The sequence below is a fragment of the Physella acuta genome, unplaced genomic scaffold, assembly GCF_028476545.2.
Source record: "Physella acuta isolate Inbredline_101_S28 unplaced genomic scaffold, ASM2847654v3 ptg001414l, whole genome shotgun sequence".
NCBI lineage: Eukaryota > Metazoa > Mollusca > Gastropoda > Physidae > Physella > Physella acuta.
Window position 1 is genome coordinate 197,871 of NW_026732929.1, and position 13,217 is coordinate 211,087.

At 32.9% G+C, this 13,217-nt stretch overlaps 1 protein-coding gene across 3 annotated transcripts in view; it reads right to left on the reverse strand.

The window, feature by feature from the left end:
• Positions 1 to 13,217, reverse strand: part of LOC131927534 (ficolin-1-A) — a 66,047-nt gene that overhangs the window by 12,629 nt on the left and 40,201 nt on the right. Inside the window, exons 2-5 of one of the 3 annotated variants that reach the window (XM_059283233.1) lie at positions 11,670 to 11,701; positions 10,840 to 10,962; positions 7,898 to 8,014; positions 6,909 to 7,572 (exon numbers count right to left, since the gene is read on the reverse strand). The exons of the other annotated variants lie outside the window; for them this stretch is intronic. Of the exons in view, the coding sequence (XP_059139216.1) occupies positions 7,207 to 7,572; positions 7,898 to 8,014; positions 10,840 to 10,962; positions 11,670 to 11,701 (638 nt within the window). The 3' untranslated portion in view covers positions 6,909 to 7,206. Of the gene's footprint in view, positions 1 to 6,908; positions 7,573 to 7,897; positions 8,015 to 10,839; positions 10,963 to 11,669; positions 11,702 to 13,217 lie in introns of those variants that run through there. 3 annotated transcript variants of the gene reach the window in all.

The following is a 13,217-nucleotide window of genomic DNA, read 5'->3' on the forward strand; positions in this document are numbered from 1 at the left end:
GTCACCAGGCTATAAATACTCTAATCAATACTGTTGTTTTTGAATAACAAAAACAAAAATAAGGGCATGAAACAATCTGAATAAAACGAAAAAATTTGAGGCTAATTATATTTTGTCAATAACCTAATTTCAAAATTTATTACTGTCTTTATTTCTATTTTATAAATACATTTTATTATATAAAGTTTTAATACAATTATCGCACGATGTGTAGTCGTTCGAATTGCAAAAAATCATGTGTGAACAAGTATAAATATATATATTATATATATATATATATATATATATATATATATATATATATATATGTGTGTGTGTGTGTGTGCGTGTGTGTTGTATTTGAAGTACAGGTTTCGAACAATTTTCTCTAGAGATGAGTTCTAATTAATTGGTTTCAACCCTCAAGATTTGATAAATTATATTTTTTTACCATGATCAGAATCCATCCACCGCAATCAGTTTTGGTGTCTATTAAAACGATATATCCTAAAATTGAAGTCATAACAACTCTTTTTGCCAAATATTCGGACATAGAACTCTTTTCGCACGTTTTCTAATGAACCAGTATTAACGTATGATTTCTTATACAGAAAGTAAGTACATTACTTCCAAGTAAAGATGCTAAACAACGCATTTATGTGAAAGTTGGTGACAGTATAGTTTACATATTCTACATATTCTAGTATAAACAAAAGCATGTAATGTGAGTCAAAACTTTATAATGAGTTGAGCTGCAGAGCCGTCTTCTTTATACTGAGATACCAATACAAACTGTGGTACCTCGAGATACGAGTGCCCCGACATACGTGATGTCTGATATGTAAGCGTTTGATCGATTTAAAATGGTATTTAACATTGGAGCTGTAGCATTGAGCAAGTGAACGCAATGAAGCCCCTCTGCCTACATCATCTATCCAACCTAAATCTAAACTTCCCCGTCATCTTCCGTAAGCTCAATTCGGCCGATTTTCAAGGTAAATGCATTTTTTAAAACCAATTTGTTTTCTTGCATTTTCCTTTAGATTTATATAAAAAAAAAACACATAAAAAAAATTATAAAAAGTTTTAATAGCAAGCTGTTATGTATTAATTCACTGAAAGGGGAAAATAAACGGTTTTCTTTAAATATATAATAACACTACTAAAATATGTTGGATCAATATACTTCATCTTGAATACCTTTACTGAAAATATAAGAAGCTTGTTATTAAACTTTTAATTTTTTTTCCTGTACTTTAAATGTTCTAAAGTTAATTGAGTTGCATGACTAAAAACAAATTGCGCAATAAATGAATACGAAAAATGCGAGTATAATAGCACGGTAAATACTACTTTTAATAGAAATATTAATTAATTCATTAAAAATTATTCATCCAATAAATTCTGATTTGATGTCAGCTGCATTGTCAACGTGTTTTTTTACCCTCGTCCCATACAAAAATAAAGATAAACAGACATACAAACATACACACATAAAAATAAACTGACATACATACAGAAAGACATACATATATACACAAAAAAGAATGACAGACCGACAGAAAGAAGGGCGGACAGGCAGATAACCAGACAAAGAGACTTATCAGCTCTAAAATGAAGACCTATTTACGATGCTCGTACTGGTTTTCGACTGTAAAAACACAATGTGTTACCACGAAACAAATATGCGGCTCTAATTAAGTCATTATAACGTGCCTGCAAACAGGGCTGTCAATATTTCATATAAAATTGTTTTCTTAAATATATAATTGGGTATCACTAATTTAAAAAAATCTATAAAGAAAAGAAATAAAGTTTATTAAGAGTTTTTAAACACATTATGATTTTTTCTTATAATGGTTCATTATTGTATATTTAATGTACACTATTTCATTTTCTTCTTTTTTTAATGTATTAAAAAGGGTGGTAATTATAAAAGTTTGCTAGTTTATTTTACAATAAGACTTTTTATATTTCAATGAAATCGAATCATATAACTAAAACACAACCCCCACCAAAAAAAAAAAAAACAACCCACACAATAACTATATTGACTATACGATTTTAGATGCAAAAATAAAGCCCACAAGACATGTGCTGCATAACAAAGAAATGTTTATCGGAAAAATTTCAGCAACAAAGTAATCCTACAAAAGATACTTGTTGAAGAACAAGAAATAAGTTGAATATAAAACTTCAAAAATATTCTAAATAATCGATGCACCAGATATTCGACCACCCTTGCGGGACCTTGAGATTAACTGCACAGGGCTTGCAAAAGGTGGAAAAAACGAATAATAAATTGACCTGAATATATCAGCAAACATATTCTACCACATATTAGGTATAAGAAACGAAAGACAAAATACTTCAGGGCTGGATGGAAGGATATCTAGAAAAACTTCCCATAAATAGATTTTACCGGCTACCCAAAATAAAGAGAAATATTGATATTGTAAAAAATATTTTTTTTGGGAAGAGTAAAAAATAATTATTTTGGTAAGAGTAAAAAATGAAATGGTATCAACTGCAGCCAATAGCCCAGCAGACATGACGAGAGCCAGTGTTGATGGCTTAGTCGCTTGTATAAGAAGTGTGTGGTTCACGATGATGATTTACTCGATTACAGCCAAATCGTAATTAAGTTTGATTATTTTACCTAAGACTTCACGGCTATTTTATAAACTGCTTTTTTAGTTATGGTTTTATTTTATTATTGTTTGAAGATTCAATTACTCTGTTTTCAATTAATTTTTAATTAGAGGAACTAAATGGAATTGATTAATTTGAAGTGCTGTGTTTATTGAATTTACATTTTACAGAAATAATTATGACTAATTAAATTCACATCTGTTGAATGGGGTAGGAGTAGGTTCAGCTGTCTTATTTACCTTAGAGAGGTGGATATGGGGGGGGGGGGGGGCGTGGTTGGGCCGGTGTGCGAAAGTCCCGAGTTAGGTACCCATCTTAGATGGGTGGACTTTTTTTTTTTTTATCTAAAATTTTTTAGTTTCATATTAGACACATAATGGTGCAATGTTTATTGCAGTAATAAAATATTACAACAAACATTCATGTGTTCTGTCAATTTTCTGTCCTATTAGTTTAGAACATTCTTTGTTTGTACTTGATAAACTACTAGACTAGATACCATCGGTCAATACAATCAAACGTAAACTTTGTAAACAAACAACTCATTCCTTTAGAAGCTTAAAACATTACAGTTTACAAGTTTAAAGCCTGCTGCATCATTTTGTTAAGTACCAGAAGTATTGTCCAGTCTGTCCACCAAACACTAATGCACACTAAAATTCAGTCAACTGAAGAGTTCTGTGAAACTCAACACAAATTCAGGATGGCTAACAAATATGAAACCAATAGGCAAACCACATTTACTGAGAACCAGTAAAAACAGCTAGAGTAAAGGAAACCAAACTTATTTTGTACTGTAGCTGTCCCCGTTTAGCATTTACACTTGGGTGTGAAGTAAAACACAACTGAACTGTAAAACAAGTCATTCAGTCATGTTATAATGTCAGCCATTTTACGAGCCTTACATCACATAAAGCTCCACAGCTGGGTTAGACACACAGATGTTGTTCACACATGAGTTACACTTTTTAAAGTTTTCACAAAACTTTGAAAATAGTTCTTTTAAATAATTAAATAATTAAATAATTCACTTCCGAATCTTCCTCCAAGAAAAATATATTTTTAATTCCAAGAAAAAACAGAAACTACAACAGATGAGAAAACAATTTGACATTTCTTGAAAATAAAAACAAACTGACTCAAAAAAAAAAAAAATTTGTATCATGCTTGCACATGAAACCGGTGCAATTTATCAATTTGAGGGTTTCATCTAGCTGTGTTTTACCAGCTTTTATTAACAAAATTCTAAAAGCTTTAGAAATAAAAACTCTACATTGCATCATAAAGTAAAGACAAGCTAATGTTCGATTAATGTAGCAGCCATTTACCTAAACATTTCTAACAAAAATAACCCTTAGACTTCCACTCTACATTTTTTCTATAAGCCCAGAAAATTTATAAATAGTATTTTATAATAGCTTTTGATATCTTCACGCTAGATGATGGGTTGAAAACTATGTCACTAACAGTCAAGAAAGTTGGCAGCCATTAGTAATTCCAGCGCGATTTCAGGGGCAATTGGAAACTCTGGAATTTCAGTTGAAGAATTTGTGTACCTGACTTTATAGGTAAAATACATGCACACTTTCTGGAGGACATGAGACGGAATTTCTCTAAAGTTTATTTCATTGTTCTCATGCTCTGAAAATTGACCATGACCACTTAACATTGCTTTGATGGTTCCAGATGTTAAAGCATGATCTCTCTTTACAATAAACTCATGTCCGTCTGAAGATATCAGTTTGACATATGTAAGGGGCTGGGGAGTTATTTAATTATTATTTTATTACAAAAAGGTGAATGTAACTTTTTGTGTTCCTTTGAGGATTGTTGTGGTTTTTAGTTAAGTAGTCCGCTATTATGGCGCTGATATGATTTTTATTTTAAAATGATTCATAGCCTGGTTATTGTGTCTTGCTTATATTGTGATGTTATTATTTATGCAAACTTTGTTTTGGAGTGTGGCTCAACTTTGCTTTATATCCTGAATGTAAGTTATTGTTGTATTAGGGACTATTTCCTTGTGCGTAATATTGTTTTTTTTGTTCGTGAATGTGGTGTGTGGACAGGGAGGGACATTCAGCGGGAATGTCGAGGCCTGTGTGTTGAAGTGTTTCTGTAACACATTTATATGGTGTATGGTAACGTAGAGCTATTTTTATACTGTTTTATTATGGTTTCCTTTTAATGGTTTTCTTATTTTATATACGAAGTGACTACGTACTATTTAGTCACTTCGACTTTGAGAAATCTCAATGGTTGATGTATCTAGACCACATGGTAGTATGGTGGTCTGGGTTTAGATTTTAATCATGGATCTAGAGAATCTATCTCTAGATTTTTACTTACATATTTTATGAGAACCTCTTGTCGAGGCTGTTTACTGTGTGTGTTGAGCTAGTAGTTTAGAGCTCAGTGTCCTGGTAGTGTTCCAGTTAATTGTTAAAGTATGTTCGGTGTGAACTACCTGCAGGCGGTGGAGATGTAATCCAGCCAGCCTTTGGTTAATGCTTTGTATATAACTTTTCTTTGTAAAACAATTAATTTATTTGTTTTCCATTTTCTAGGACGTAGTCCGAAATTGGGTGTTTTGTTTGGTTTTGTTTAGTTCTGTTTTGTTGCACATTGGTTTGTCCTGTTGTGTTGGATATAAATTGTTTTGTCTGTTTTGTGTCAGCAGTTTTTATCTATTCTTTTTTTTGTGATTTTTCATTGGTTCCATATTTTTGGTAAATAAATTTTATTATATTGTTACATTTTTTGTTTTATTTTTAGTAGTTTATTATTTAGACTAAGGTTAGGTTATTAACCAGTCTGGGTTTAGCCGGGCTTGCACTGACCGGACAGTAGTTAGTTAGTTAAGCTTAGAAGGGTAGATTTTAGGTATCCCCCCTAGCAGGGCTTAAACATATTGGCAATTTGGACCTTCAATGCCAGCATATACTTTCTCTTCAGCATCTTTCTTTTCATCTTTGATGTCAGACATTTTACTGAGGGTTATAGACCTATGTCTAGATCTTTGTTGTTATTGAAAACGAAGGGTCATTAAATAAAATTTTTTTTAAAGGACGAACAAGTTTCTAGCGATGATAGTTTTATCAACAACGCAAGACTTGCGACTGGACTAAAGGACGTTCTACGGACACTGAACCCGGGATTCTAGTTCAAGATTTTCCTGTTATCAGTTCACGCCATCCCATGCATATCAATAACATAAAAATAAAAATAACCAAAATTGCTAGGGTGTGGACAAAAAAATAGGAGACTGTAGGAAATCTTTCGAACGACCCAACAGGAAAACGCAGTATATTTTACTGATTTTCATTTCAGCCGAATCTAGTTTTTTGTACCCCGGGAACAAGGGGTACTCTCTCGATCCCCATACACCGGTTGTAATTTTTTAATTTCTGTTTTTTAACTGGTAACCAAATTATGAGAGAAAACTCAAAAAAAAAAAAAGAAAAACACTTGCTGCATTGTAATTTATATTTGATGGACCATGGCTAAGGAGGCAAATCTAAAAAGAAAATGACTGAAAACAGAATCAATGCGCCATATGGCGCATAACATGCATAGACGTGGTGCATAACTAGATTGAAGTAAATTCCTCTCAAATTATAGTATTAATAACAACGAAGAAGGAGAAAAAATAGAGTAATATTATAGTAATATAATCTGTTTTCTTTCTGTTTACCTTATTATTTTCCTCCTGCTAGTGATTCACCAGATCGTTTTCAAGTGATCTAGCTAGTTATCTCCGTATTGTTAGAAAAGAAGGGATGGGGGCGAATTTTTGTGTAATCAGTTTAGGGACAGGGTACATTTGATTTTTATTACGTTGTTTTATTAGGGGACGAATTGATTAGTACAGACTGTCTAAACATTCGTAATTTGATTAGTTTACGTAGTATACATTCTTAAATTGAGAGCAATATTTGTTCATTTTATTTAATTAAAACTTTTTTTATTCAATAAAGATAAAAACAGGGAACTTAAGAAATATAGATCCAATGGTGGAATCAAGTTAATAATAATGCTGTGTATATAATACAGTCTCAAACTGTCTCTCAAACTATGCAACAGTCAATTATGCGATGTTTGTGTATGTAGACTTGACCTCCCTAACAACACAACTTTTCAAATATTTTCACCGTACACGAAGTGATTTAAATCACAACAAACAAAAACAAATTTCGTTCTTTCTGTGATCTCCAACTTGTAATTTCTAAAAGAAAATATTTAGAATGTTTAAAGAATCAGTTTGAAGCATGAAAGCCAAGTTTATTAGAACATATTTTTATCAAAAAAAAAAACAAACGACAGCAGATATTTTAAAAAATATAATGTTTTAGGAAAAAGTTCCACGGACACATGTTGTCCTAAAATAAAAATGTATTGGTCAGGAGTGGCATGTAAAGTGGAAGTCCTTACCCCACTCGTGAAGTCTGATGGTGTTTATAAAATGGACTAATTGTTTTTTTGTATTTATAAACCTTTTTGTAAATTGTAATAACTTGTCAAAGCATTAAAATAAGTGTGCCAAAAGCCTGAAGACATATTGAGGACATGGACAACTTATTCTATTTTTCGGAATTTCATCTCCACCGAATCTAGATTTTTGTAGCTTGAGGACAATTGGTCCCAATGGATACCTTTCGCCCATTCTTTAGACCCCCATTCACCGTTCAGATAGGCACGATGACACTCGTTGTACCACCACCCCCCAGAGTAATCTTTAGTACAATATGTGGTTGTAGGCCTGTCTGTTGTGTAGAACTTCATGCCGTTGTGATAACTGAGGTCATCCCCAACGTTTCCTGAGAACTGTCCAACGTGAAGCGTGTAGAACTGGGCCTCGCTGTCGATCTTAAAAGATTTGTAGTGGGCGTAGTAATTTTTACCTCCAAACTTCATGTCCACTCTTAACTCCCATTTTCCGTTCTGCCAGAAACAGTAGGTGAACAATTTTGTAAATTGTAAATGATAAATATATGCACCTAATCGTTCTTGTGTATGAGTATGTGTATGTATGTATATGTGTATGTATAAGGGAAAATATATGTACACGTTTATGTATCAGTGTATTAATGTTTCTCTGTAAATGTATACACAAATGTATAAGAATTTTTGTATAAAAATTTCTGTATGTGTATTTATGCTTGTATATATACGAATGTGTTTATGTTAAGAACAAAATATAAGTATATGAATAACATAGATAAAATAAGAAATGCATACTGTACTCATACAAGTTCAACTAACGTACTTGGGTTAACTGGTGTACTTGTTCCAATCCTTGCCAAAAGTCACCATCTAAGGTGCCGAATCCGTCCCTGTAATCGGACCAAGGTCTTGCAAAGTTGACACCTCCAACGCAACGGCGCTGAAAGAAAATAAATTCTAAAAAAACATCATAAAAAACGTTTTAATAACAAGCTTTTATGTAATGATGCACTAAAAAGTAGAAAATCAATTATACACTACTTTTTAAATTACTATAAAGAAAATCGTGGGTCACTTTAGTACTTTAGTACCTATTGGATACCTTTACTAATATTTGAGAAGAGACCCACGCTTTTCTTTATAGTAATTTAAATAGTAGTGTATAATTTATTTTCTACTTTTTAGTGCATCATTACATAAAAGCTTGTTATTGTAACGTTTTTTATGATTTTTTTTTCAGTACTTTACATATTTTATTTACAATAGTGTTACATGACTAAAAACCATTGCGCGTCTATTGAACGTGATAGCGCAGCTATTAAACCTGATGGCGCAGCTATTGAACGTGATGACGCGCGTGGTGTGGTTGGATAGACATGCCTACTAATTCGGTCCAAATTTTAATTAATTCATAAAAAATTAATTGGGCATCCAATTAAGTCAAATTTAGTTTCGGATTGCATTGTCTTCATGTCTTGACCCACGTGCCAACTGTAAATCGTATCGGTCAAGTAGAACTGTCCGAATTTTCACTCCAGCGTTTCGATCTAGACTGACGACAGACTGTCGACAGACAGAGGAAGTGAGTTAAATAAAAGCTTGTAAAAAAATTCATAAAAAACGTTTTAATAACAAGCTTTTATGTAATGATGCACTAAAAAGTAGAAAATAAATTATAAACTACTATTTAAATTACTATAAAGAAAAGCGTGGGTCACTTTAGTATCTATTGGATACCTTTAATAATGTTTAGGAAGAGACACACGCTTTTCTTTATAGTAATTTAAATAGTAGTTTATAATTAATTTTCTACTTTTTAGTGCATCATTACATAAAAGTTTGTTATTAAAACGTTTTTTATGAATTTTTTTTCAGTACTTTACATGTTTTATTTACAATAGTGTTACATGACTAAAAACCATTGCGCGTCTATTGAACGTGATGGCGCAGCTATTAAACCTGATGGCGCAGCTATTGAACGTGATGACGCGTGTGGTGTGGTTGGATAGACATGTCTACTAATTCGGTCCAAGTTTTAATTAATTCATATAAAATTAATTAGGCATCCAATTAAGTCAAATTTAGTTTCAGATTGCATTGTCTTTATGTCTTGACCCACGTGCCAACTGTGAATCGTATCGGTCAAGTAGAACTGTCCGAATTTTCACTCCTGCGTTTCTATCTAGACTGACGACAGACGATCGACTGACGACTGACAACAGAGGAAGTGAGTTAAATAAAAGCTTGTAAAAAAAATTCATTAAAAAACGTTTTAATAACAAGCTTTTATGTAATGATGCACTAAAAAGTAGAAAATAAATTATACACTACTATTTAAATTACTATAAAGAAAATCGTGGGTCACTTTAGTACTTTAGTACCTATTGGATACCTTTACTAATATTTGAGAAGAGACCCACGCTTTTCTTTATAGTAATTTAAATAGTAGTGTATAATTTATTTTCTACTTTTTAGTGCATCATTACATAAAAACTTGTTATTAAAACGTTTTTTATGAATTTTTTTTTCAGTACTTTACATGTTTTATTTGCAATATCGTTACAAGACTAAAAACCATTGCGCGTCTATTGAACGTGATAGCGCAGCTATTAAACCTGATTGAACGTGATGACGTATGTGGTGTGGTTGGATAGACATGCCTACTAATTCGGTCCAAATTTTAATTAATTCATAAAAAATTAATTAGGCATCCAATTAAGTCAAATTTAGATTCAGATTGCATTGTCTTCATGTCTTGACCCACGTGCCAACTGTGAATCGTATCGGTCAAGTAGAACTGTCCGAATTTTCACTCCTGCGTTTCGATCTAGACTGACGACAGACAGACTGACGAGGAAGTGAGTTAAATAAAAGCTTGTAAAAATAGGTTTAAAGCTGCAACGTTACTTGAGTTACAGTTAATTCTAAACAGATCTTCTATTTTAATGTTTGTGTAAATATTTACTTTTGTAATTCTGTGAAATATATGGTTTATAATGGATACAATAAACACATTAATAATTGAAAATATTATTAAAAATATTTTAAGAATTGCAGATTCCCAATAACTTATTCCACAGACACTTAATTGTGATAATTTATCTCTTACCCTACAGAGGGTTGGGTGTGTGCGTATTAGTTGACCGTAATTATAGAATCACTAATTTTTAGATTAGTACAAGCAATAAGAATTAACATATTCTGATTATTTTTGTTTGTGTGGCAATTACGATAGAGAGGGTTAGGTGTCTGAGTATTAATCTACTTCAACACCCTACCTCAAGTTCACTAAGAACACTCTTCTAACAATAATACATGCTACAAACACCGTGACACACACACCATGCTATCTTTACCACAATGAAGGTTACAACCATATATATATATATATATATATATATATATATATATATATATATATATATATATATATATATATATATATATATATAGTAAGGATAGTAACATTTGATGAACGAGTGTAATCAGTGTTTCTTCCAGACTTTTTTCTCCGGGGGGGCACTTGAAATCTTCGGAGGGGGGGGGGGGGGCGGTAAACTTTCTTCGGGGGGGCGGACACTGTTAAAAGTATATATTTTCTATATAAATTATATAAATTTCAATTCGTTCGGGGGGGGGGCGGTAAAATTTTTTCGGGGGGGGGGGGGGGCTTAGCCCCCCCCCCCCCCCCCCCCCGAAGAGATGCCTGGAAGAAACTCTGAGTGTAATTCGCACAAGCTAGTTTTGATGTTTTACAAATTTTACCAGCATCAGTATCCATCCACCGCCATCTGTTTTTGTGTCGCATAAAATATCTTTTCCACTTTCAGTTGTCATTATTTCTCGTTCACTGAATTCCTCTAGCATAGCACCCTTTTCGCACGTTTTCTAATGATAATATGTTAACATATTTTATTTAACCGAACCTACCGTGAAGGTAGTTAATTTACATTGAAGAAACAAAAAGCTATAAGACCTACAATGTCAAATTAGGTGAGAGTATAGCGTACACGTTCTATTATCTTCTTTCTTCTTCTTCGTTCTTAATTATTAGTGTTGAAGGGGTTCGAGATTTATCTGCCAGTGGGTTTGAACTCGAGACTTTGTTCGAATTTATCAACCATGAACTTTTTGCCGACTCGATCACGCCTTCATTACAATTAAGCGTTACGTGTCAACTGGTTATGCGCCATTGAGGCCATTGACTCCGATTTCAGCCTGCTTTTCTTTTTGGATTTGCTTCCATAGCCTTTGTCCAACCAAGAACAAAATACAACATTGCAGCAGTTGTTTGATTTTGGAGTTGTCTCTCCTAGAGGAGTGGCTGTCCCCAGCTAACGAGCCTCATCTGCCCGAGGGTTCGAACTCGAGACTTTTCGGTTTAGCAACCATGAGCTTTACCGACTCGACCACGCCGAACCCGTTCTATTATAAATATGTAGAATCTAGGTCTTCTAGGCTAGTTGTTAGTGTTTATTTAATGCATCAATGTTTTTGTGTAGTTTGCGTAATCAGCCAATCAACTGCTCAGTGCGAAAAATGACGAACAAAAGGACAGAAAGACTTATGAGGAGATCTAGAACAGGCTTACTTACATCTAACTCATATAGATAGAGCGCAAAGTCACCTGCAATAACACGTAAAAACATAATCTGTGAAAGCGAAACAAATTTTAATATGCAACTCTAATTAAGTTGGAAATCTATCTGTAAAGTACTAACAGCTAGAAGTGTACATTTATTTATTTTGTTTGATTTTTCTTTATTTTAATTTTTTTCAATATGTCTAAATTCTAGATCTAAAATCAAGGCCAATAACACAATGAATAATTTTTTTTTACTAAACTAATTCATGCAGGCCTTAATTATTTTTTATTTATTTATTTTCACTGGAATTGGCCAAATTAGGTATGATTTAATTTAAATAATATTCGCGTAATTTTACTTTCTTGCGCAGGCTAAAATATAGTATCTCAATATATTTTCCCCAATTGGTAGGTAGGCTTACTTAGCTGGCCGAGATGCTAGTGTAATAGACACCATGTTGGTGGTAAGGATACGAAACTTATCATGTCAATTTTAACATTTTGTGTTTTATTTTTCCCACGTTGGAATATCGCAGCACACTCTATTTGTTTTAAATAGTTATTTTTTAATTTGACATTAGCTACGAGGAAGTTTGAGCTCAGATAAAATTATAGGAAAAAAACCATTGTTTTTAATAGACAAAAACAGATAAGCTGTGATGTGGCTTGTTTTTAGATGTGAATAATAAAATTGCTTTTCGGGACTTGGCGGGACACGGGGCAGGTGAAGTAGTGTTCATCTATTTATGTGACCTTAGCGATAATAACATGCTGCCTGGGATGTAAAGTCTTTTAAAATGTGGGGTCTGGATTTTTTAGACGGCGTGCGACAGTACGGCGGAGGAGGAGAAACATACAAATAATGAAATTTCAGAGAAATTGGTTTGGTAGAAGTGGTCCGAATCCGCTCGCCAGTTTCGATCCATGACGGACGACATAAGCCCGACAAGAGCACGAGAGACATTCAGATAGAGCAAGTTAAATAAAAGATTGTAAAAAGAAGGTACGATTCTGATAGACATGAAGGACAGGTAATGAGATGTATAAAAAACTTAAAGAATAATCTAAATTGTCGGATTTGGCTTCTTCGATTGTGACTTTTGTCAGGGATTGAAACAAGTACACCAGTTAGCCAAAGTGAGTTCGTGTGCAACGTGTATGAGTAGAAATCTGTAAGTATTTCTTAGATTATCTATATTATGCATATACATATATTTATTTGTTAACATATGCACACACATGCTTATACACATACAAAAATCAATTTTCTTATGCATTTTGCGAATACATTTACAAAGAAATATAAATACAATTATACATAAACATGTACATATATTTACATTTATACATACACATATCGCCTACATACATACATATAGTCATACACAAGTACGTTAGTTGTGCGTATGAATCATTTACAAAATTGTCCACCTACTGTATTCGGCAGAATGGAGAATGGGAGATAAGGGTGGACATTAGGTTCGGAGGTAAACATTACAACGCCAGTCTACCCAAACTAAGAGGAATCTCGATATTATCTATGCCAGGATTTTTTAAA